Source organism: Camelus dromedarius, chromosome 13 (assembly GCF_036321535.1).
Source record: "Camelus dromedarius isolate mCamDro1 chromosome 13, mCamDro1.pat, whole genome shotgun sequence".
Lineage (NCBI taxonomy): Eukaryota > Metazoa > Chordata > Mammalia > Artiodactyla > Camelidae > Camelus > Camelus dromedarius.
Window position 1 is genome coordinate 2,216,841 of NC_087448.1, and position 22,813 is coordinate 2,239,653.

Below are 22,813 nucleotides of genomic sequence, written 5' to 3' on the forward strand. Positions count from 1 at the left end.
AGGCGCTGACCTGTTGGGTTTTTGTCCTTCTTATTCTAGGACCTAAAGGTGACCCAGGCCTAAGTGGAACCCCAGGTGCTCCGGGACTTCCTGGACCCAAAGGATCTGTTGGTGGCATGGGCCTGCCAGGTTTGTGGCATTTAGGAAAGGCATCTTCTTTCTAGCACACACACGTGCAGTGCTGGTGGGGCAAGTCTGGGATGAGATCCACTGCACAGAGGACATAATCCAGGCAGATGGGTCTTTTACACAAGCTCCTATCGTCAACTGTGTGGCCTCCTGCCTAGGTGGCATTTGGCTGACGCTGTGGTCATTGCTTCAACCAACCAACCAACAGAAAATCTCACAATGTGGTAAAAGAAAACGTGGGCTGTCTGTGATTACCTTTGTTGTCTCCCAGTGACCCATCCACTTGGCTCCACGGAGGAGATGGTGGATTCTCCATTCAGGATTGTCAGCACAAGAGGCCCCTGAATATACTAAGCATACATTCATGTTTCAGTTGTTTGTGTTTCTAGGAACACCCGGAGAAAAAGGTGTGCCTGGCATTCCCGGCCCACAGGGCGTCCCTGGCTTACCTGGAGAGAAAGGAGCAAAAGGAGAGAAAGGACAGGCGGGTCCACCTGGCATTGGAATTCCTGGACTGCCGGGGGTCAAGGTACCTGCCTCCCGCAAGGAAGCTCTTCCCACATGGCAGCCCCGCCCATGTGGGAACCCCTCCCATGTGGAAGCCCCGCCCATGTGGGAACCCCTCCCATGTGGAAGCCCCGCCCATGTGGAAACCCCTCCCATGTGGAAGCCCCGCCCATGTGGGAACCCCTCCCATGTGGAAGCCCCGCCCACGTGGGAACCCCTCCCATGTGGAAGCCCCGCCCACGTGGGAACCCCTCCCATGTGGAAGCCCTGCCCACACGAAGCCCCGCCCATGTGGAAACCCCATCACGTGGAAGCCCCTCCCACCCATCTTCACGGAAAGGCTTCGCAGCAGAGTTTAATAAGCATCTCATTCCTTTAATGCGTCACAACACAGTCGTTTCCCCCGTTTACTGTAAGTTGCCTCTCCTCCCCCTTCTGGTCACTGCCCATGTGCCCAAGGAAGACCTGACTTGCTGAGAGGCTCGGGCAGCAAGTTCTCCCTGGGAGAAGAGGAAGAGGAACGCGGGAAGCAGAGCAGGCAATGCCCCTCTGCTCTGGGTTCCTAATTTCCCCTGCGTTCTCAGAAGTGGGCCTGGATTCTTCTGTTAGAAAGCCGGAAATGGAATTCTGCCATTTGATAGTCATTGTCATCACACCAGCACGTGCGCTGTCACCCAGAGGGCGCCTCCAGACACACGTCCAGGGACAGACAGAAAACTAACGGGCCCAACTTTCACCCACAGGGAGACCAAGGGCTGGCAGGCTTTCCCGGAAGCCCCGGAGATAAGGGGGAGAAAGGAAGCGCCGGGCTCCCGGGGGTGCCTGGGTCTCCGGGCCCCAAGGGGTCCCCGGGCAGTGCTGGTTACCCAGGTAGGTGCTGCCCTCCTCCTGAGCGGGGGGCTCACAGGCGGCAAAGAGAAACTCAGAGTCAAGGGCGTCCTGCTGTCTGGGTTTTCTCTAGGAAGCCCTGGGTTGCCTGGAGAGAAAGGTGACAAAGGTCTTCCCGGATTGGATGGCATCCCTGGCGTCAAAGGAGAAGCAGGTAGCGACCACTTTTTAGGACACAGGTGGGGCCAGTGGAGAAGAGCCCAAGGGGACCTCAAGGCTGGGGGACCTCTGGCCGACCAGCTGGGATCACACCTCTATTTCCAGTTGGACAGACTGAGTCTGGGGGTGCTGATGGGGTCTTTCCAAGGTCCGACCTCCAGTTAGACCTGGAACTGGCTTTAGAGCTGGTTCTGGAAACAGATTTCCTACTTGGCGTGGCAGATCGATGTCCTCTCTGGCCACTCTCCCCAGCTTTGGGGGCTGGTGTGCGGGGGTGTTGCTCCCCTCCTGAGGGGACGCTGGGAGGGACCGCGGGGAAGCCAGGCGAGCTCAGGGTGGGGGACAGCAGGGCTCCCTGGGTGAATGTCCTTAGTAGAGCCTTTTGCACGCCGACCCGGGTGCTCCGGGAGAGGCTCCGTGCCTGACTGATGCGACCTTGCTCTTCGAGGTCTTCCTGGACAGCCTGGCCCCACGGGCCCCGCCGGCCAGAAAGGAGAGCCCGGCAGTGACGGAATCCCGGGGTCGGCAGGAGAGAAGGGTGAACCAGGTACGCTGGGCTCCCACTCTTTTCAGGTTGAAGCTCTGCCCTGGAGCTGCGTCTCCCAGAGACCTGCCCTCCCCGCTGGGCGCCGGGGCTGGGTGTAAGGCAGCACGCCCTTCCCGCTGTTCAAACAGCAGCGTGGACACGTGCGCTGGGATGGATGCGAAGAGGGGAGAGAGGGTGGTCACTTACTCCTCAAATACGTGTGGCCACCGACCCTCGAAATGGCCTGAGCCCTCACGTGAGTGACAGAGGCACCCACAGAAAGCCCAGACCCTGCCTTCTCTGCCTGGCCGTCCCCCCTTTAGAAATGGCCCTGGAGGTGTTTGCTGTCCCCCGAATCTGCTCCTGTCACTGACGGGGGCGCCACAAGTTGGGCGATAGTGCCTGTGTGAGCTCCGAAGATGACAGTCACACGCAGGAATACTCGAGTAGAAGGAGGGCGGCACACGCACCTTGGAGCAGGTCACCCGGGTTGGGGGCTGGAGGGAGGGACGCGGTGCTGGCAGGAAACTGCGAGGGGTCTGCTGCTGTTACCGTCGGCCTTTTCCTCAAGTTCACTCTTTCATTCTGTGAGCCTTATGTTTATATTATGTGTATTCCTTTTCCTGTAAAAATAATTTATAAAAAGTGCCTCCACACCTGCTTCCCAGCTTTGAATCTCCCCTCAAGCCCTTTACTCACATGGGTGGGCCCCTGGCTCGGCTGCCCCAGGTGTTGGTGGCTCTCTCGCTCTTGAGAAGGGCTGTTAGTTGGATGGCCGTGTGAGAAAAGCCGGTTTGTGGGTCTGCAGACAGCAGCAGGGAAGAAGCACTCACTTGTACAGGTCATTTCTACCAGATGCTCTTGTGGTTCTGAGTGCAAAGGTGTCTGGGAAAATGCACTGAATTATGTGTCCAGTCCAGGGTGTAATTGTAGGAATATAATTTGACGAGCACAGGGCCGTGAGCTAATTTCTGTGTGCTCCGCAAACAGTAGATGGTCTTGGCACAGAGAGTGGGTCTCGCTTTGTGCTGTACCCACAGCTCCGCTGTTTCCAGGGAGATGACAGTGGCTTCTCACCTTTGTCTTGCAGGTCTACCCGGAAGAGGGTTACCAGGGTTTCCCGGGACCAAAGGAGAGAAAGGTAACAGATTTGTTAAATGTACTCTTCGTTCTCAGCTATCCGCTGCTGCACATGCCACAGAGCAGGCTGAGCAGCGACAAGGAAGCATCTAGACACGGGTGATGGCTCCTGGGTCTGGGACAGTCGAACCGACAGTCTCCCAGCTGGTGACAAGCTGCCAGGCGGTGCGCTGCGTTTTGGAGTCGCTGCCTTGTGCGGCGTCGGGCGGGCATCACACAGGGGGCCCTGCGGTCCCTCCAGGTGGTGACCCTATTTCCTTCCCCCCTTATTTTTTCTTAATAAGCTTGAAACAATCCTAGAATTTTGTCATTTTATTACCATTTTATTACCCAGTTTGGGTAAAATGTTTAAACTAAACATGCAGTTGTTTGTTTTTTTTTCTATAAGCTCTTAATTTGAAAAATATTAAAAACAGTTTTATTGAAGTATCATTGAAATACAATAAATTGCACATATTCAAAGTTTGCAGTTTGATAAATCTTCATACACACACAGACACTCAAACACACACACCCCATGGAAATACAGCACATTTGAGATGGGGAGCACCTCGTCACCCCAAGAGTGTCCTGGGCCGCTTGGCCATCCCCTCTCCTGCCCCTTCGCGGCCCCAGCCCCACCCTAGGCGGCCTTGGGTCTGCTTTCTGGCGCTGCAGTTTAGCCTGCGTTTTCTAGAGTTGACGTGGACGGAGCCCTGCAGCGTGTGCTCTCCTCAGTCTGACTGCTTTTGCTCAGCGCTGTTAGTCTGAGAGCGACCGGTGCATTGCTCACATCAGCAGCTCATTCCTTTTTATCGCTGAGTAATGTTCCATGGCGTGGGTCTAACGCTGTGCGCTCACTCATTCACCTGCTGACGGAACAAGCCCTCGGTCTCAGCAGTGCAGTGACTTGCAGGCTTGTCTGCACATGTGTTCCAATGCCTTTGCTGTCAAACAGTTCCTTTAAGAAGTATAGAGAAAGATCGCGGGTTCTTTCTATCCTGAACTTTCTCTCCTTCAGGTCGGCCGTGGTGGAAGGCTAGCGTGCTATTTAACAAAAAGGAGACAGAAGGGCTCCCGCCTCTGGCTCCCTCCTGCTGCCTTCCGGGAGCCCCTCCCTCCACATCGATGCCCTGGGTCTCCTTCCCTGTGTCTCACCATCACCTCAAACTCTCTTTACTGCTTTTTAGGTTCAAAGGGCGACGTGGGTTTCCCTGGATTGGCTGGGAGTCCAGGAATTCCTGGATCCAAAGGAGAGCAAGGATTCATGGGTCCTCCGGGGCCACAGGGACAGCCGGGATTGCCAGGAGCCCCTGGCCGTGCGGTGGAGGGGCCCAAAGGAGACCGAGGACCGCAGGGACAGCCTGGGCTGCCAGGTGAGGGCGTCTGGCCAGGCTCAGAGCTGGGACAGAGGCAGGCACAGACACACACAAGTGGGAAAGAAATTCAAATGATGAGGTTGTTGTTCAGAAGCTCTCAGCGTTTATCACAGCTGGAAAGTGCGCAGGACATCAGGGCCTGGTGCTCAGGCCTCCGCTGGGTCGGCGCTTCCCGTGTCCTTCCTGTCAAGGAGCTTGTTAGATGACAGGTAGTTAGGGAGAAAGGACGTTACCGGAAAGGACTGGGGCTCAGGTGCCACCTGTGGTGGTCGTGTAAAACCGGCAGGACCGTGTAGCACTCCTGTCCCCGTGAGCAGGGGGACTGCGCGGCAGCACGGCCTCCCCTGAGCAGGGGACCACAGGCGCTTGCACCCTGGGACGTGGTGTTTATGTCGACATTCACCTCCTGTTGAGCAGACGCTTCTTCCTAGGGCCTACCTTGATGTCTTGAGGTCACATGCTGCTTAATTTGGTGGTGGTGTGTACAGTTGGGGATAGTTGGGGACAGTTGGGTAGCATTGGTGACAACCACAGCCCGGTGACACTGGTACCTAAAAGCACCCTCTAACCTCAAATGTTGTGGCTTCTGTGTCTCCCGCCAGGGCTTCCGGGACCCATGGGGCCTCCAGGGCTCCCCGGGCTTGATGGACTGAAAGGCGACAAAGGAAACCCAGGCTGGCCGGGGGCTCCTGGTGCTCCAGGGCCCAAGGGAGACCCCGGGTTCCAGGGCATGCCTGTGAGTTGTCCCCCTGCAGGGCCTGTTCTTGAAAAGGATCCCAGCGTAGGGCTTGCATGTGTGTGTGTTGCACCCCCCCGTCCTCTCCGAATCAGCCCCTCTCTCTTGCCAGTCCCCAGCCATCGTCACTAGCACCATAGTGGGCAACTGTCACAACATTTCTTACCGTCTAGTCACACAAGGACCATTAAAAGGGCGATGTTTTACTCCTGGAGATTACAGTTCAAAGCCTGGGTTTGAAAATCTATTTACAAATGATGCAAAAAGTTAGCCTCAGAAATGCAGGCATGTACTCCCACTCCTAGTGCCGGCCCGCGCCTGCCTGTCTCTCTCCGTGTGTCTGTATGACTGTGTACACGTTACACGCACATACGTGTAACTTTTTAAAATAAGATAAAGCAAAGAAACCAAAATATATAAGAAACAATACAACTTTTTATATATATTGGGAAGGTAACAACTATGTCAGTATGTCTAGAAAATAGGATAGTGTTTTTAAAGACAAGACAACCTCCTTTAGTATTTTTAATGTTTTTTCCATATTTAAAGTACTTTAAATACAAGATATGAAGCTAATCCTAAAGAAAGATCACTGTGGTTGACTGTTGGGAGGGAAGTTTTCCAGAGAGGTGCCCTGGTGTTGACAGATGGAAGTATTGGCACGACAGGTGTTTAGGGAGTTTTGACTCTGTTCACGGCATTGTGCTGTGGGGTGGGGACAGCGGGTGTAAGACTTACACCTGCTTCTGAAACTTGACCACATAGATGGACAGGCAGAGGGGACCCAATGAATGAAGCAGGGTGTTGCAGTTTCCCGCGTCCTGATTGGGCTGCAGAAGGGAATTTTGCTGTTCTCTTTACATCTTTCTGGAAACCACAGGGCACTGTGTGTGCACAAAGCTACTGTCAGGAGTCCAGGGGCTGTCCCAGCTTCTCCTGAGCCATTCCTGACTGATGTTCTCTTTGTGTCTAGGGGATTGGTGGCTCTCCAGGAATCACAGGTTCTAAGGGTGACATGGGACCTCCAGGAGTTCCAGGGTTTCAAGGTGAGACATAACGGAGATGCTGCCTGAAGACCCATCAACCCGCCACCAGAGCCCCGACCCTGGCGCTTTCGCGTCGGGAGAACCAGCACGCTTGCAGGACATGACACGGTTCTCTTCAAATTAAAGTGCCATTTCTGGGTGGCAGCCCCATTTGTAGAACCCTGTGCACAGCTGTGTGAAGACATTCTGATTTTCTTGCTAAGGATCAGCGAGGCATTTGCCTCCCAGTAAGCGGTCATGGATTTGGGATGTTCATTAATTTATTAATGTCTTAAGCAAACATTTATTGGGTGCCTCCCGGCTTCCAGGCACTGTGACTTTTCCTGCCGAGTCAGATACATAGGAATGAAAGGTCAATGAAACAAATTCTCAGCCTGCAGGCGCCTTGTGGTCCGGGTGGGGATGCGTGTGAATCAGGTCGGGGATTACAGGATTCTGTGTCCTCCCCTGGTTGGGACCATTTAGTGGTTTGCTGCATGTTTGGAAAAAATGTGACGTCTGGATTCTAGAAAGAAGAGTTTCACCCGGAGTTTTACATAGCTGACCAGAAGCAATGCTCTTTTTTTCCACGAGCATGAACTGGAAATGTGTTCACTGTGTGTGTGTGTTACACATGCATTTGTGTTTAGGTGTGTTTACGTGCTTCCACGTAGGTACACACGAGTGTGTGTGCACACGTAGGTGTACATATGTATTCACACACACACACGGACACGCGGAGTCTGGTGGAATTCTGTGCAAAGACCATGTTCTGCTTTCGTGCAGGTCAGAAAGGCCTCCCTGGCCTTCAGGGAGTGAAAGGTGACCCCGGAGACCAAGGGTTCCCTGGAACGAAAGGTAAGAGAGCCCGACCGTCAGGAAGCGGTCACCGAGAGCCCTGTGGCGGCCGCCGGGGGTCCTGTACTTGGCTGCTCCAGTTACCGTTTTTACCAGTGACTTGTCTTGCAAGTCAAGTTCACTGAATCTGCGCCTGCGGTAAATCCAGCAGAGAGGGAATGAGAGACCCAAGGTTCACAAAAGCTCCCAGCTCTGAGGGGAGACTGAGGTTAGCCCCCAAAACAAGGAGTGAAATTGTCTGCGTGGTTTGTGGCGGGACCGTGGGGGCCCGTCCTAGGAATGGTCTGCTGTGGCTTCTCCACGGGGAGCCAGACGTGCCACGTGGCTGCAGGGACGTGGGCCGGTCGTGGAAGGACGTGGTCTGAGGGGCCCTGCATCCCCTCTGGTCCCTGGAGTCAGGCCTGGTTTCCAGGGCTGCACCCGGTTGTGAAAACCACGCTTCAGGAGAGGGAGTGAGCAACCCGAACGCACTGAGAAGTGGGCGACGGGGAAGGAAAAAGTGGGGAAATGGGGGAGGAGGCGTGGGAGGGCAGAAGGAAGGGGAGCAGACCCCCCGGGGTTCAGACTCCGTGCGCAGCCACAGGCGGCTCAGGGCCTGGCGCGCGGAACGAGCGTCTGTCTGTGCGTGGCTAAGACGGTAGGGCCGGCGGCCTAGCGAGCCTGGGGGCGGGCTTCCAACTGCGTGTGTTGGAGCCTCCCCCCACCCCCCGCCCCTGCGAGCGGGGCCCTGGGGGCACGAGCGTCACCTCGGGGCAGGCCCGTCCCCGAGCCCAGATCCGAGTGGCGGTTCCCACCCAGGCCCCTGACGTTGGCTCCGGTCCCGAGGGGTCAGGATCTTAGGGTAAAGGTATCTTGCGAGGATCTGCTTACCTGTGTTTCTGACGCTGATTCTACTTTGGGACAACACTGCGTTCAGACTGGGTTCCGTGTTGGAAGCCGTTTCTGCCCCGTGTGGTGACGGTGAAATTGACTGGCCCCCACCCTGATTCCCACAGGTCTTCCCGGCCCCCCCGGCCCCCCAGGTCCCTACGACATCATCAAAGGGGAGCCAGGGCTTCCTGGGCCTGAGGGCCCCGCGGGTCTGAAAGGCCTTCAGGGACCTCCAGGCCCCAAAGGACAGCAAGGTAAGGAGCGCGGGGCTGGGTGGCGGGGCGTGGGGGTCGAGGGAGCTGGGGGCCTTCTCGCCGTCCTGTGTCTCCGCTCTGCTCCGCTCTGCCTCTGGATAATGGCTATAGAAAATGTATTTGAAGATGGCTTTCTTACCGCCTTTTCTTTGATGTGTAAAAAAACCAAATGAAGATTTTGAAGGACTGAAGTAAAAAGCCAGAGCAAAACACAGAGAAAGCCAGGGGAACGTAAAACTTAGCATATCTGTGCTCACTTAGAAAACCACGGAAAAGGGACAGAAGGATGGGCCGGCAGGAAGCAGCCGTCTAGCATTGTAGGCACTGGTGTCTGCACGGCGCCCGGGAGCTCTGCCCACCTGGCCAAGCTGTGTGCCCATCCCCGGGGCCCTGGACACGCTCACCTACAGTCTTCTGCTTGTTTGGGCGAAACGCTCCCCACTTCAGGAGCTCCCAGGGAGGGGTGGGGATGGAAAATAAAGAAGAATGAACACATTTAGAGTGGAAAGGTCGCATCCGTGAAAATTTAAGTTTAAACGACCTAAGAATAAACTGGACACATGAAAACAAAAAGTACTGTCCACATCAGTAAACCTGGTGCCTAAACGTCTGAGGCACTAGAATGTGGCCGATGTGGGGACACCCGAGAAAACGGAAGCACATCAGACCATTCCCCGCTCCCTGGTGACTGTCCTTCCCCAGATTGCCTGCCAAACAGTGACGGCAGGAAGCGGGGGACCCCGATTCCAGGGTGAAGCACGCGCCCCTGTGGGGTCTGCTGGGCCCTGGCCTCTGCACGGCGTGTGCTGCTGTCCCAAAGCCAGCCGCTCCTGGCCCTGGGAGGGCTTTCCCACCTGGTCCGAGGCCCCGTGTTGGCCTTCCAGAAGGCCACAGAGGACGTTTCCTGAGGGAAGAGAAGAGACAGCTCTCCTGTACCGGCCCGTGAACCCTTTCTCCCTCCCCCTTAGGTGTGACAGGATCGGTGGGCTTACCTGGGCCGCCAGGTAGTCCCGGGTTTGACGGCGCCCCCGGCCAGAAAGGAGAGATGGGACCCTTTGGGCCTCCTGGTAAGTGTGCCATGAACTCCAACCTCATTACCCACTACCTGTGTCTTTGGGTTAGAAGCCTGCGGCCCTGGCGTGCAGAAGCCTGCAAAATGAAATTGAAAATGTTTCTTGAAGATTTCCAAAGACGTCTGCTTCTTAGGAGAACTAGGGTCCTAAGGAGAAGCTAAGGTTGCTCTCATTTGCTTCCTGTGTAGAGAGACAGATGTGATCAATTCACGGTGTGTTCTAGATGTCACTGAAAGAAGGCCCGTAGTGACGGCCTGTGTGGGTGATGCAGGCTGCAGCTTGAAAGCCCCATGTCAGCATGGGCCAGGGAGGGCAGACGATCCCGCAGTGTCACCGAAAGGGATGCAGGTGGGCTGCTTCCCAAGAAGCAGGAGCTCAGGTGTCCCGTCGTGACCGAGATGCTAAAGGCTGAGGCGGGGCTGAGGGACGGAGGACCCAGCCGGCAGGAGGCCTGGGGCAGGCTCCCAGGCAGCTTGGTCACCCCAGGGGCCGGGGAGGACACCCTGCACGCGAGCATCCTTACCGCCCTGTGTCCCTCCGCCAGCTGTGGGCCACTAAGGATGGCAAGCCACCTTTAGAGGAGGTAGTTCTAATAATTCTGTAATAATCCTCCCCCAGGGACCCCAAAGCGCCGTGTAAATACCTGCATGGTGTCAGCGCCACTTCCTGCCTTTATTTGTGTACTTCTTTTCGTGTGTTTCATTTATTCATTGGACTCAGTTTTGTGAGCGCCTGCCTTGCACCAAGCACTGGGCTCAGAGAACAGCTCGAGGCGGCAGGCAGAGCCGAGACCTGCCAGCGCGAGGGAGGGGGCGGCTGCACTGGGTCTCGTCTGTCTGTGACTAGGGAAGCTGATTCCCCTTGTGTCCTGCAGGTCCCAGAGGCTTCCCGGGGCCGCCGGGCCCTGATGGGTTGCCGGGATCCATGGGTCCCCCGGGCACCCCGTCTGTGGATCACGGCTTCCTGGTGACCAGGCACAGTCAGACGATAGACGACCCCCAGTGCCCTCCTGGGACCAAGATCCTCTACCACGGCTACTCCCTGCTCTACGTCCAGGGCAACGAGCGGGCGCACGGCCAGGACCTGGGTGAGGCGTCCGGGGAGGGCTGCGTTCCTCCCACGTCCAGAGTCCAGGGCTGGGTGGTGATGGGGTCTGTGTCCTGCGCTGGTCCTGCAGTTTGGGGTGTCATCAAGACCTAGTCAATGAAGAAGTCCTGTTTCCTGCCACCCTTACCAAATGGGCTGTCCGTTCAACAGCTGCCGTGTAGCTGATGGGAAGCCGGGCAGACGTAAAGGCGGGCTCTCTGAAAAATGTTAAAGGAATGAAACTTCTGAGCTCTTCTTCAAATGATCGAGTGGGGTCAGGATTTCTGGAGCACACTCTTCACAGTCGCACTGATGGCCTTAAAATAGAGCAGCCTTCCTGTTGCTCTTTTAAAATATGTCCACCTTACCCTGTCCAGTTTCTCTGCACGTTCTCATCTCGGTCCCTCTGCGTTTCAATCAGCAGAGGGCTGTGTGTCTGCCATTTTCTCGGTCCCCCCCGATATGCGCCACCACATTATGTTTTAATGTCACACCTCTGGCTGTCACTGAGGTTGCACACAACAGGCAGGTCTACAAAGGGAGCTCTGCATTTCTTCAGAGACCTTGTCCAGCGACTCGCCAGCTCTGTACAAGGACCTGCACGTTCAAGTCCCTCTGGAAGTCAGTTCCGGGAAAAGCTTTCTCTCTGCCGATAAGCCGCTTTGTGTCCCTTCGTCAAAACGTCCTGCTGGCTCTTGGCGCTGACCCTCTGGCCTGGGTCACTTTACATTGCATGGCAGCTCCTTTCCAGTCAGGCTAGTCTGCTGGGTGGATACAGTTCCTTCTTTCTGTCTGTAATTTAAAATGTTCTTATTTCCGTCTTGGCGGGTTATGCAGAGGGTAAGCCTTCCGCGATGAGCCGGCTCCCCGCCGGCCCGCAGGGGGCGGCGGGGGGACGGTCACACGGCGCCTTCCCCCCGCCCGCAGGCACGGCCGGCAGCTGCTTGCGCAAGTTCAGCACGATGCCGTTCCTGTTCTGCAACATCAACAACGTGTGCAACTTCGCCTCCCGCAACGACTACTCCTACTGGCTGTCCACACCCGAGCCCATGCCCATGTCCATGGCGCCCGTCACGGGGGACAGCATCCGGCCCTTCATCAGCAGGTGAGCCCAGCCCGCCGCCACTGGCCGCCGCCAAAGAGCAAAAGCCACCTGTAGGCCGGGAACAAGTTATTTTGGCTTTTTTCCCCAAACACTCTCTCCGTTGCTATTCAGTGTATTGAATGTGATATCTGAGTTTAGTCTTAGAAATCAGCTGTACAAGTTAGTGGATGTAACAGTCAGTTACCATCTTTAAAAATGACTAGTGCAAACCCTCGCTGAGAAAACGCCCAGCTTTGGAACAAGATGTGTAACTCGTGTGACTCACTGGGGTGGCCGCCTTCCCCGCTGTGAACGGGGCAGGGTCCCTGGGGTCCCCAGCAAACTTAGACAAGCTGTGCAGCTTATTTTTCTTAAACAACTCTCTCTCTAAGGAGCCTTTTAAGGTGTAGTTTTGGAATCACTCCACCTCCATGAAATTAAAAAAAAGTGTGATTTTTTAATTGTAGTAAAATACACGTAACGTAAAATTTACCATCTTAACCTTTTTTGATTTTTTTTGTGTGTGTGGAGGCAGACTGGAGGTAATTAGGTTAATTTACTCATTTTTAGCAGAGGTGCTGGGGATTAACCCAGGACCTTGTGCACGCGAGGCATGTGCTCTACCACTGAGCTGCACCCTCCCCCATCTTAGCCATCTTTGGGGGTACACCCAAAGGAGCTCACCCACGGGAGTGAGGTGGTGCCCTTGAAATTGTGATACCACAGACACACTGCATGTCTGTGCTTTATACATAAAAAGGTCACCCCCACGTATTGCGCACATGGAACGTGTGCACGCTAAGGGCTCACGCACGCTGCCCCCCTGGGTTTTGCCCCCCTTGAGGTGCTGTTGCACCCACTGTGACTGCGTGTGTTTGAGCGACTCCCAGATTAGGAGCTTTCCGCACTCATTAATGTGTGGAGGATGTTTTCAGGTCCCTGAGAGTCTGCCTGGGAGGACACAAAATGGGAAACTGAAATTATTATGGCTGAAAAGTGCACGGTTGTCCTACCTCGGCCTCTCTCCCTCTAAGGAAAGGTTGCTTCCTTAGCTCCCAAGTAATTGAAAGGCGGCAGATGTAGGCGTTCATCTGACTAAGGAGCTGTTCTCTCACTTTACACACGAAGGTGACGAGGATCAGAAGAGTAATGAGACCGGGCAAGTTCGCCTTAGGAAAGTGAGAGGGAGAAAGGGCGTAAGATTTCCTGTTTCCTTTAGAGAAAAAGCTGCCTCTGAACAGGAGGAACGATGGAGCAATGCAGGCTGAGCTGCATCATGCAGTCCGAGGGGTGGGGGTGCGGGGTGACCCCTAGTCCCTGCTGGTCACCGCCTGCTTCGGGGAGGGCGGGCCAGGCACAGGGTCTGCGGCTCTGGCATGTGCAAGGCTGGTCCTAGCAGGTCAGTCTGGTTAAAAGAATGTACCGCCGAGGACCCAGAACAGAAAGACTGGGGGATGTTAGTAGAAAAGTCAGGTTTCCGGTGGCCTTACATCAAAAGGGCCCCTGACGGGTTTCTTTGACTTTTCTTTGGGGCTGTAAGAAAACTTGCCTCCTGGGTCTTAAAATGGGAAAAGTCAGCCGTTACTTCCAGAGAGGCATCTTTCAAAAGGCTCATGTCCTCACGTGTGTCTGGGAGGCGGCTCGTTCTGGGCTGAGATTTTTCTTGCTCAGAACCACCCCGGGGTGCGAGAGGGAAGACTAACCACCTTTGTGTTTTTGTTTAGCTTTCCTGGACAACAGGTAGAAAATGATTGTTCGTTTTTGTTGCCTACTTACCTTCTAAGTAAAATTGACAGTAATGTTGATCTGGCTGGGACCCAGGGCCCTGGCACGTGTTTACGATATTCCAGAAACCGGTCCAGGAGAAGCCTGGGGTCTCAGCTTTGCTTTTCTCTGAACTCATCACTTTTAGTAAGAGCCCTGATTCTGTGACCACAAGTTGTTTAAACGCCAGCACTGCCTGTTTGGGGGTGTTCACATCTTTCTGTTGACTGACCCACAGACGCTCAGTGTGAAAGGACCTCGGAAGTCACGTCCTTCAAGCCCACTGCCCCGAGAGGCCCCCACATCTCACATCCCCTTTCGCAGTAACACGGCCCGCTCCTCCAGGTCTCTGAGCACGCAGGCCCCAAGTTACTTTACCTTCGTGGTTTCTGATGACGTCTCAGGACTTCCAGACTCCTTCTGAGGTCTTCCCCTGGGGGAGGGCCTAAGGCTTAATTTTAGAAAGAGTTAATAACATGAACTCGTTCATCCTGAGCAGGAAAGGTAGCACCCTTTCTGCTGTCATCCTGACAAAACTTCCTGAGCACTTCCTGGCTTTGCGCAGACATGCATCGTCGAAGACCACAGGCCGTCCGCTTGTTCTGGAGGAGACACCACTGGTGGCGGAGCAGAGAGGGCTGAGTTTTAAGTCTGCCTTTGACCCAACCAGCCATGGCCTCAGTTTCTTCCTAAGTCACATGGGTGTTAGGCTGTGTCAATTTTAAGGGGCCACTCAGCTCATTAAGTCTGTGCGTCTCTGTTCCCTGACACCCTTCTGCCAGGGTCAAGACCACTTCTCTGTAGTGACTTGAACCCCCCTGCCCAGGGGGAGCTTTCCGCAAAGCGCTTCCCTCCCACTATATTTCTGCTCCTGCGTCTGGTGGGCCGACGGTGGCAGATGGATGAGGCCAATCTCAGTCACTGTTGTTTAGCTGAAGCCCTTTAACTCATCTGCATCTGTGTGAATAAAATAGAAAATAGCACACCACACGCGCACACACACGCACACACAGGTCGAGGGAAAATCGAATGACTAATTTAGGCCTTCACCCGCCTTCTCATCCATTTTCATGCAAATGTTCCAGCATAACTAAGTGTAATTATTAACACCATTTATAGTCATTTATCAGCATTGTTAGCACTCTGTTCATTTTGTGACTTGAATGTAATTATGTTGTTGCTGGTGTTTAATTTTTTTTTTTTTTTAACCAAACATTATCCCACCATCAGAGGGTCCCTTAGCAGAGCAGGTCTGAGTCAGAACCTTGTGTGTTACAATTTATTGCTGGGCGCCGCCCCCGCGGCTGAGCACAAGCCCGCCTGGCCTGGGAGGGGGCTCTGGGACTCCCTCCAGCTGCAGAGGCCCCTGGACAGCCCAGCCAGCAGGGTCTCCTCACTGGTGTGCTGGCTCTGGGGCTGGACAAGTCTCTGGAAGGAGTCTCCAGTGGACGTCCAGCCCAGGTTCACACTTTCTCTTAACTATCATTCACTCAGTGTTTTTCTTACATGGAAGAGGCTTCAGGGCTTAAAACAAACCACTGTCCTCTGGAAGTGAGAGCTAGCGCTTGGCTTTCGCTGCCTCCTTTTTCCTGGGCATTCCCGGTGTTTGCTGAAACACACGCTCGTGGCTAAAATGTTCAGAGATGCTGAGACACGCAGAGGAGAAAACGGAAGTGGCCTGCAGTCCCAGCTCCCCCGGAGATGGCCCCTGCTACAGCCTGGCCTTCCGGTCTCCCCCCACAAAGCAGGTGGTTGGATGGCCAGTGCACCACCTGGTTTTGAGACCTAGTCAGTATTCGAACCCCGAAGCAGGCTTCCCCAGCCAGTGAGGAGGCCCTGGGCTCAGAGCCCGTGCAGTGGGTGCCGTACCCACTTGATAGAACGTGTCATCGGAGGGGAGGGCGGAGGGAAGAGGCTGCGTGTATCGGGGACAGGAACGAGCGGGGAGGCTCCTCCGCTGTGCTGAGGCTCCTCCGCTGTGCTGAGTGTCTGCTCTGGTGACTTCTAGGTGTGCGGTGTGTGAGGCGCCGGCCATGGTGATGGCGGTGCACAGCCAGACCATTCAGATCCCAGAGTGCCCCGCCGGCTGGTCCTCGCTCTGGATTGGCTATTCCTTTGTGATGGTAAGCATCTGGGGAGACACCGTATTTTCCCCAAAGAGCCACCCTTGGACATCCCACCTCTCCTGTCTGCTGCTGCCACCCTCTCTATCCCCCAGGTCACTGGCCTGCCTCCCTCCTGGGACCCCCTCCAAAGTGTCCCCAGGAGCTTCGCCTGTTCCACTCGGGAGGGACAGTGAGGGGGTCCTGTGCCCGCTCAGAGCTCTGTTCTGGGACTAGGTAGCTGGGACGACCTGATGAGATGCTGAGAGTCAGAGCCTTCTTGGGAGAAGGGCAGAGCGTGCCCGTGGGGCGGAGGGAACACATTTGCCAAAACACTCACGAGCCTGAAAGCAGAAGCTGGAGTCAGAAAGAGAGAGCAGGGCGCATGGCAGAGCTGGGGCCCGAGTGTCCACCTCCCCCACACTCGTCCCCCAGCCGCCCCGGACACCACAGCCCTAATGCTCCCCTCCCCCCCGAAAGCCAGTTAAGGCAGGAAGCACAGAACCCCTCTGGGATCCTCTCGTCACTTCTAATTTTACTTTATTTCCTCCATTTAAAGTCTTGATTGAGTATGTACATGCCCTGAGCTTGGGAGATGAGGTTGCACTGGACTCAGTCCCGCTAAGCGATCCCACACCAGCACCCCACATCACTGCTGTAGACCCGCACGCTCTCCGGAGTGGCCAGGCTGTGCCTTCGACCCCAGATGACCATCAGCCTGATTGATTGACTGGGAACGTGGCCTCTTATTTGTTTTTCGGCCACGAGTTATTCCAAGTGTGGAAGTTGCCGGGAAAGCAATCCTTCAAATGCTTGTGTGTGTGTGTTCCAGTTTGATGGTGAGCTTTCCTGGGTTGATGATTTTGCATTTAGACTCTTCAACGGGTCCAAAGAATCTGCAGCAACAGCAAAAACCCAGCAGGTTGTTTGGATAAGTCTAAATGCTGCATTGTGGCTCCTTTGTCAAGAAAGCTGCAAAGGTTAGAACTTTGATGTAGAGAAATCAAGACACTTGCCATAAGGCAAGCATACGACTTTGTCTCAAATAGATAGGACTGCTGGACCTCCAATCATAAAATACGCTAACTGGAAAGTCAGTTTGACAGATGAAGCCCCCATCCAAGGAGCACAGGACACTTTGTCATCTCCCCGTCCCCCCTCCCAGCATTCTGCAAAGATCTGACACAGAGATGACCCTTAATTTCTCAAAACCAAGAGCAAATCAAAGTGACGAGCTCCCGGGGAGCAGGTCACCCACCACCGCTCAGTCCGGGGGCTTGGTGTGAAGTGTGGGGCCCCACTGGGCACCCCGAGACCCCCATTCTCACCTCAGCTTTGATCATGGCCAGATCCGGAATGTTCCAGGGTCCTGACGTCCCCACCTGGGAATCGAGGGTGTTGGCTTTGTGCTCAGAGGTCCCCTGTGGCCCTAAACTTCCACAGTCCCCTTTCTCACGTCTCACGTAATAGCTCCCCTGGAGACGCTGGGACATCACTTGTTTTATGTCTTGGTTTCTGAAGACAAGTAGATCCTCCTTCAACCCAGTTTAACCAACAGCTACAACAGTGGCTTTCTTTTCCCTCTTTCCCTTAAGGTTTCTCTTTTTAAAGAAAAAAAAAGGGGGGCTAATTTCCTTTATAAAAGGGTGGGTAGCACCCAAGGTAGCAAATCCAGGATTCCGACGGCTTCCTTACCTGCTGAGGAAGTTGAGGTGGCATCCATTGGCTCTGACATCATTTGCACGTTTCGGCTGTAGCCGTACCCCTGACTAGAAGAGGTTTCGGTGTCCGGAGAGAAAACAGAGTGAGACACAGCGTTTGTTTCAATGCTGATGACGTGGGACCGGTTGTCTCCCATCCCGGGAGGGGCGTTGGCTGACTCCTGGCGCTGGGTGTGCGCGGCCTGAGGCCACGTGTGGGCCCCAGGGTGCTCTGTGGAGACCGCAGGAGGCCGGGAGGGCAGCTTTCCTGCAGGGAGCACCCCGGCTCCACCTGGGAACGGATGGGAGGGAGGCCCTGACCCCACTCTCCCTGCCCCGCAGCACACCAGCGCAGGCGCAGAAGGCTCTGGCCAGGCCCTCGCCTCCCCCGGCTCCTGCCTGGAGGAGTTCAGAAGCGCGCCGTTCATCGAGTGCCACGGCCGCGGGACCTGCAACTACTATGCAAACGCTTACAGCTTTTGGCTCGCCACCATAGAAAGAAGCGAGATGTTCAAGTAAGTGCCAGCACCCGCCCCCCCGCTCCCCCCTTGGGGCGGTTCCTCTCCATCCTCCGTGACCTGTAGCCCTGCCAGGGCCGAGTCCCAAAGACGGTGACGCGACAGGACTCGGGAAGGCTGCCTCCGCGGGTGGGAGCGGCTGTCTGATTCTGTTCTACACGGCAGAGAACCCAGGCCGTCTCCAAAGGCGGAGCTGAGGTTCCAGGCTTAGTTCTGTCATTGACGGAAGAGGCATGAAAGAGAGAAGGCCGCTTTCATGTTTCAAGGTGAATCCACAACAACGTAACATCTTTGAGCAGAGCATTCGGAAACATTGTACCTTTCACCAGCAGGGAGAGGGGACAGCAAGCTGCACCTTTTTCATGGTGTTTATCGTGTGCTGAGGTGAAGGTGCGGCGTGTTGTGTGACTTGCAGGCACTGAGTAAGACTTTCGTAAGCCTGCACAAATCAAAATTAATTTCAGCACAAACGCAGCCGACATTAATAGGGAAGACCGTTTCTTTCTCTTCCATTACCAAAATTTCACCCTGAAAGCAGCGGTCTGCAGTAGCTGCTGACCTCGCTGAGTGAGTGTGGAGCCCGGCCGGCCCGCTGGGGACCGGAGCATGCCCCGAGTCCCCGTCCTGCTCTGAGCACCAGCTGCAGCCTGGCCGGAGCAGACGCAGGGCGCCCATGGGGCTGGACGGTTACTTACTGTTCACTCCCCCGAATCAGTGCTTCTCAGCCCTGGAAATAAGCCTTTCTGCCTTTACCTTTTCGGAAAGAATTTTGTGGACCTCGCTATGATCCAGTCTCTCTAGCTTAAATCGTGAAGGTAAAGCAGCACACTCACTAGTAATTTTTTTAAGCATCAGAAAAGTACCAGGTACCTAACTGGTAGCTTACACAAGATTTTTAGGCGACTGGGAGCTTGATGTTAACTCGACAGATAGAATTTGACCATTAGGGTTCTAAGGAACACTGGGTCTTTTTGGTCAAGCCAGCAGCCTGGTACAGTGAGCTAAAATGCCTGCTTAAACAAAGCTGCATAAGAGCCCATTAATTTAAGTAATTAATCTGGGGCACTAGGATTTTCACCAAACTCGCTAACATGAGCAGCCTCGGTTTTGGGACGAGGTGCTCATATGGCTGCTTTAATTTCAGTAAGACTTGATTAGTACTAATTTAGTTCAGACTTCACTTTCCAACAAGCAAAGACCAGGTAGAATTTCTAGGACCAGAGAAGCAGCTGGGACATGAAACGTCCTCCCCTCTCTTTGGCCTCGAATCAGACCACCCGCGTTGCCAAGTTGCGAACGTACTTTGAGGTCTGGTTAGCTCCTCCAGGCCGGTTGCTCATCCCGTCATTCGGCCATGATTTGATGCGCACTTATGGTGAGTGTGGAGTCGCAGGGAAGGAAGTTACCGTCTTAGTCCGGGGCAGTTACTACTCGAGTTGAGAAGGCAGAGAGTTGACCCACAGCTGGAGGAGGCAGGGTCTGCCGTGGGGAGTGGCTGAGGCTCTGGGGCCAGACAGACGCGGGTGACTCTGGCTGTGTTCTTGGCCCAGCGACGGGATGCGGATGGTGACTTGCAGGCATTACGAAGGCTCAGTGACGCCCCACCGCGGCGCCCGCTCGCAGGCGGGGTGGACGCTGGTTCCTGTGTGTCACGGCCCGTCCCCGGCTGGTCCCATGGCGACTGGGGCTGGGGGCAGGGCTGAGGGGCTGGCCTGCCCTTCTGCTGAGGTGACGGCTGGTTTCTGTGCTGCGTTGCAGGAAGCCCACGCCGTCCACGTTGAAGGCCGGGGAGCTGCGCACGCACGTCAGTCGCTGCCAAGTGTGTATGCGGAGAACATAACAACGCCGGCCCTCAGCTGTCTTCACAACATGGTGCTACTCCCTCCTCCCCTCTTCTTCCTCTAACAGCAACGAACCCTAGAAGTATATCCTGTGTACCTCACTGCCCAGTATGAAACCGTAAGGTGCCTTGTAGGAGTCTGCGTAACTAACCCACCTGCTTCGTTGGCCTCCACTCGCTGAAGGAGGGTCAGAGACCACGATGAGCTGTCCATAGTGACGTCCCAAGTGGCACTTCTGATGAAATAAAAGATATGTCTGTTCTCCAGTCCAGTGCACTGATGTGTGAAGTGAGACCCGTCAGAAAACCCAAGGGTGCTAGGAGGTGTAAACGCCCGTTTTCACTCTGGTATGCTAGCAGATCCAGTTTCCACCCGACGGCATGTCTGTTTAGATCACTGTCTAGCTGTCTCAAAATCCAGGTCCCTCAGTCTGTACAAATAATAGTCCTGTAAAGACAGTGTTTGGAACCTCCGAAGGGAAGTCTGGGCTCAGCAGCCCCGTCTTCCGCCCCGGCCCCCACCCCATCAAGAAAAGTTTCGGTCTTTCCGCTCCGTGTGGTACTTTGCAGCTGCTTTTGCAGAAATCACGGATTTCCTGAGGGTCCCCAAGGTAGGCAGAAGTGAAATATATATATATATTTTAGTAATTTATATAGATGTCAGCAGTTAGGCAGGTCACGTTTTCGTTTCATTTCCACTGTTGAAATAAAGCTCACATAGTTTCTTCCTTTAAAAGCCTGTGTTGTCCTTTAACGTAGAGTTTAAACACTAGGGTATTGAATGTGAAACATCAGGTTTTCATTGTTCACCTCCAGACCGAAAGTGGTGTATTGCCAAAGCCAAACCCAGGCTCACGGACGCGGTGTCTGTTACAGTGAAGCATGTACTTTGAGCTTCTTGTCTTTGTTCTGTATGAGTATCTTCAGGGTTTGAAACACTAATCACAAACTGAATAACTTGACTTCAAAAGCAACAACCTTAAAAAGGCCTTCGTTTTATTAGTATTCCTCATTCTGCAGCCCGGTGTGAAAAACAGCTCTGTTGAATCAGAGTATCAGTATTTTTACCTGTAAGCACATTTCAGGCGGCTTCCTTGGTTTTTCACGAGCTGCGTTCAGACTTCAGCAGGGGAACAAATGGATCGCAGGAGAGCAGATTCGGACCACTGTGCCTGAAGTGACCTTTCAGTAAAAGTCTCCAAAGCGTTTTTAAGACTACTAAGGCCTTTTGTGTAATTTCTTTAAATGTGTATTTCTTAAAAATTCAAATTTGTAATAAAGCTGTTTGTATAAAAATTAAGCTTTTATTAATTTGTTGCTAGTATTGCCACAGAAACATTAAAGGAAAAGTTACTGCACAAACCACCAGTAAGCCTGTAAGCTCTGCATCCCTTAGATCACATTTATTTTGTAATTCTTCCAAATGAGAGTCACAGACTGGTCATAACTCACAGAAATTATTACAAAGGAAAAATATGGTCTTCTCCTTCATCCCTCTCTCCCTCCCATCTGTTGGTCTAGGCAGCCATCATCCCTCCATCCATCCATCCCTCCATGCATTCATCCACCCATCCATCCACCCTTGTATTCATCCATCTATACATCCATCCATCCATCCATCCATCCATGCACCCATCCATCCATGCATGCACACATGCATCCATCCATCCATCCAGCACTCATCCATCCATGCATGCACCCATCCATTCACTGTATGTTTACCAAGGGTTTGCCACTTTTCAAGCGCTGGTTGGATACAAGATGAACAGAGATGAATAACACACATATCCAGCCATTAAAAACAGATTCATTGGGGGTCAGAACTGAGATTATAATTATGCAATGGTTAAGTGTGGGACAGATGGTCGGATTCCAAATCCTACTTAAGTAGGGAAGAAATAACATGGAAGATTCTTTTTTTCCTGGTGACCTAAGCTTCAGTCAAAACATGATCCATAGAGAATGAATGTGATACTTCATACACAAGAAAAAGCTCTAGTCAAAAACGTTATCATATGAAAAACAAATACCATATGATATCACTTATATGTGGAATCTAAAAGAAAATGACACAAATGAACTTATTTACGAAACAGAAAGAGACTCACAGAGAAAACAAACTATGGTTACCAAAGAAGAAAGGGTGGGAAAGGGATAAATTGGGAGTTTGGGATTAGCAGATACAAACTACTGTATGCAGAAGAGATAAACGACCGGGTCCTGCTGCACAGCACAGGGACTGTATTCAGTAACTTGTAATAGCCTAGAATAAGAAAGAACATACATCTGTGTAACTGAATCACTGTGCACTGCAACAGAGAGGAACAACAGGATAAATCAACTATACCTCAGCTTACAAAAAAGAAGAAAAAGAAGCTGTAAATACCGTACTGTTCCTGGTTATTATTCTGGGGAGGGCTAGGATGAGGACAAAATGGGAAGATATGTGAACACGATGTCACATGCCTGATCAGGACACATCATTCAGGGTCTAGTTCTGGTCACCTCCCTCCCACATTTGACAAAACCTATGGGAAGGGGCTGCTTGCTGTCCCTAATGTATAGGATTGGACAGGAGAGAAGAAAACTGTTTGGCTTGTGTGACTACTGAAGTTACTGAGACTGAACACCTCCATGTGGTAGAAGAGCATTTTGTTTCCATTTGTAAAACCGATTTATCACAAATTACTGTTTATTACACAAAATGTATCTAAGAAAGTACAAAGAAGATAATATGACACCTTGAATCCCAGCATTCAGATCCTGTGCATTTTTTCTGTTCTTCTGAAAGCAGTTTTTATGTTTAATTTTTTAAATTATTGTACAGTGAAATTGACTTATGTTGTTGTGCAGCTCTGTGAATTGTAACGTGTACAGGTTCACGTAACCTTCGTCCAAATCAGTACACAGAAGAGCTACTGCACAGGAAAAATGCCCACACACAGCCTCCACCCTGACCCTGGCAACCAGCCCCTGACACGTCTCTGTCACTATCATCGCATCTCTTCAAGAATAGAATTATGGAGCGTGCAACCTTCTGGGACTGTCTTATTTCACTCAGCACCACGCATTTAACGTCCATCCAAAAGGACTGTGTGTATCAGCAGTTTCCTTCTTATTGCTGAGTGGGATTACATTGTATAGAGGTACCAGACTTCATGCCTCTCTTCATCTGTTGAAGGACATCTGAGTTGTT

General features: G+C 53.3%; 1 protein-coding gene across 1 annotated transcript in view; it reads left to right on the forward strand.

Moving 5' to 3' along the window:
* Window positions 1–20,917, forward strand: part of COL4A1 (collagen type IV alpha 1 chain) — a 129,022-nt gene extending 108,105 nt beyond the window's left edge. Inside the window, exons 36-52 of the mRNA XM_031466313.2 lie at window positions 40–129; window positions 519–658; window positions 1,380–1,506; window positions 1,598–1,678; window positions 2,132–2,230; window positions 3,300–3,350; window positions 4,519–4,704; window positions 5,310–5,443; window positions 6,417–6,489; window positions 7,255–7,326; window positions 8,322–8,450; window positions 9,419–9,517; window positions 10,398–10,610; window positions 11,537–11,714; window positions 15,466–15,580; window positions 17,602–17,774; window positions 19,536–20,917. Of these exons, the coding sequence (XP_031322173.2) occupies window positions 40–129; window positions 519–658; window positions 1,380–1,506; window positions 1,598–1,678; window positions 2,132–2,230; window positions 3,300–3,350; window positions 4,519–4,704; window positions 5,310–5,443; window positions 6,417–6,489; window positions 7,255–7,326; window positions 8,322–8,450; window positions 9,419–9,517; window positions 10,398–10,610; window positions 11,537–11,714; window positions 15,466–15,580; window positions 17,602–17,774; window positions 19,536–19,617 (2,042 nt within the window). The 3' untranslated portion in view covers window positions 19,618–20,917. The remainder of the gene's footprint in view (window positions 1–39; window positions 130–518; window positions 659–1,379; window positions 1,507–1,597; window positions 1,679–2,131; window positions 2,231–3,299; window positions 3,351–4,518; window positions 4,705–5,309; window positions 5,444–6,416; window positions 6,490–7,254; window positions 7,327–8,321; window positions 8,451–9,418; window positions 9,518–10,397; window positions 10,611–11,536; window positions 11,715–15,465; window positions 15,581–17,601; window positions 17,775–19,535) is intronic.
* The last annotated feature ends 1,896 nt before the right edge of the window (window positions 20,918–22,813 follow it).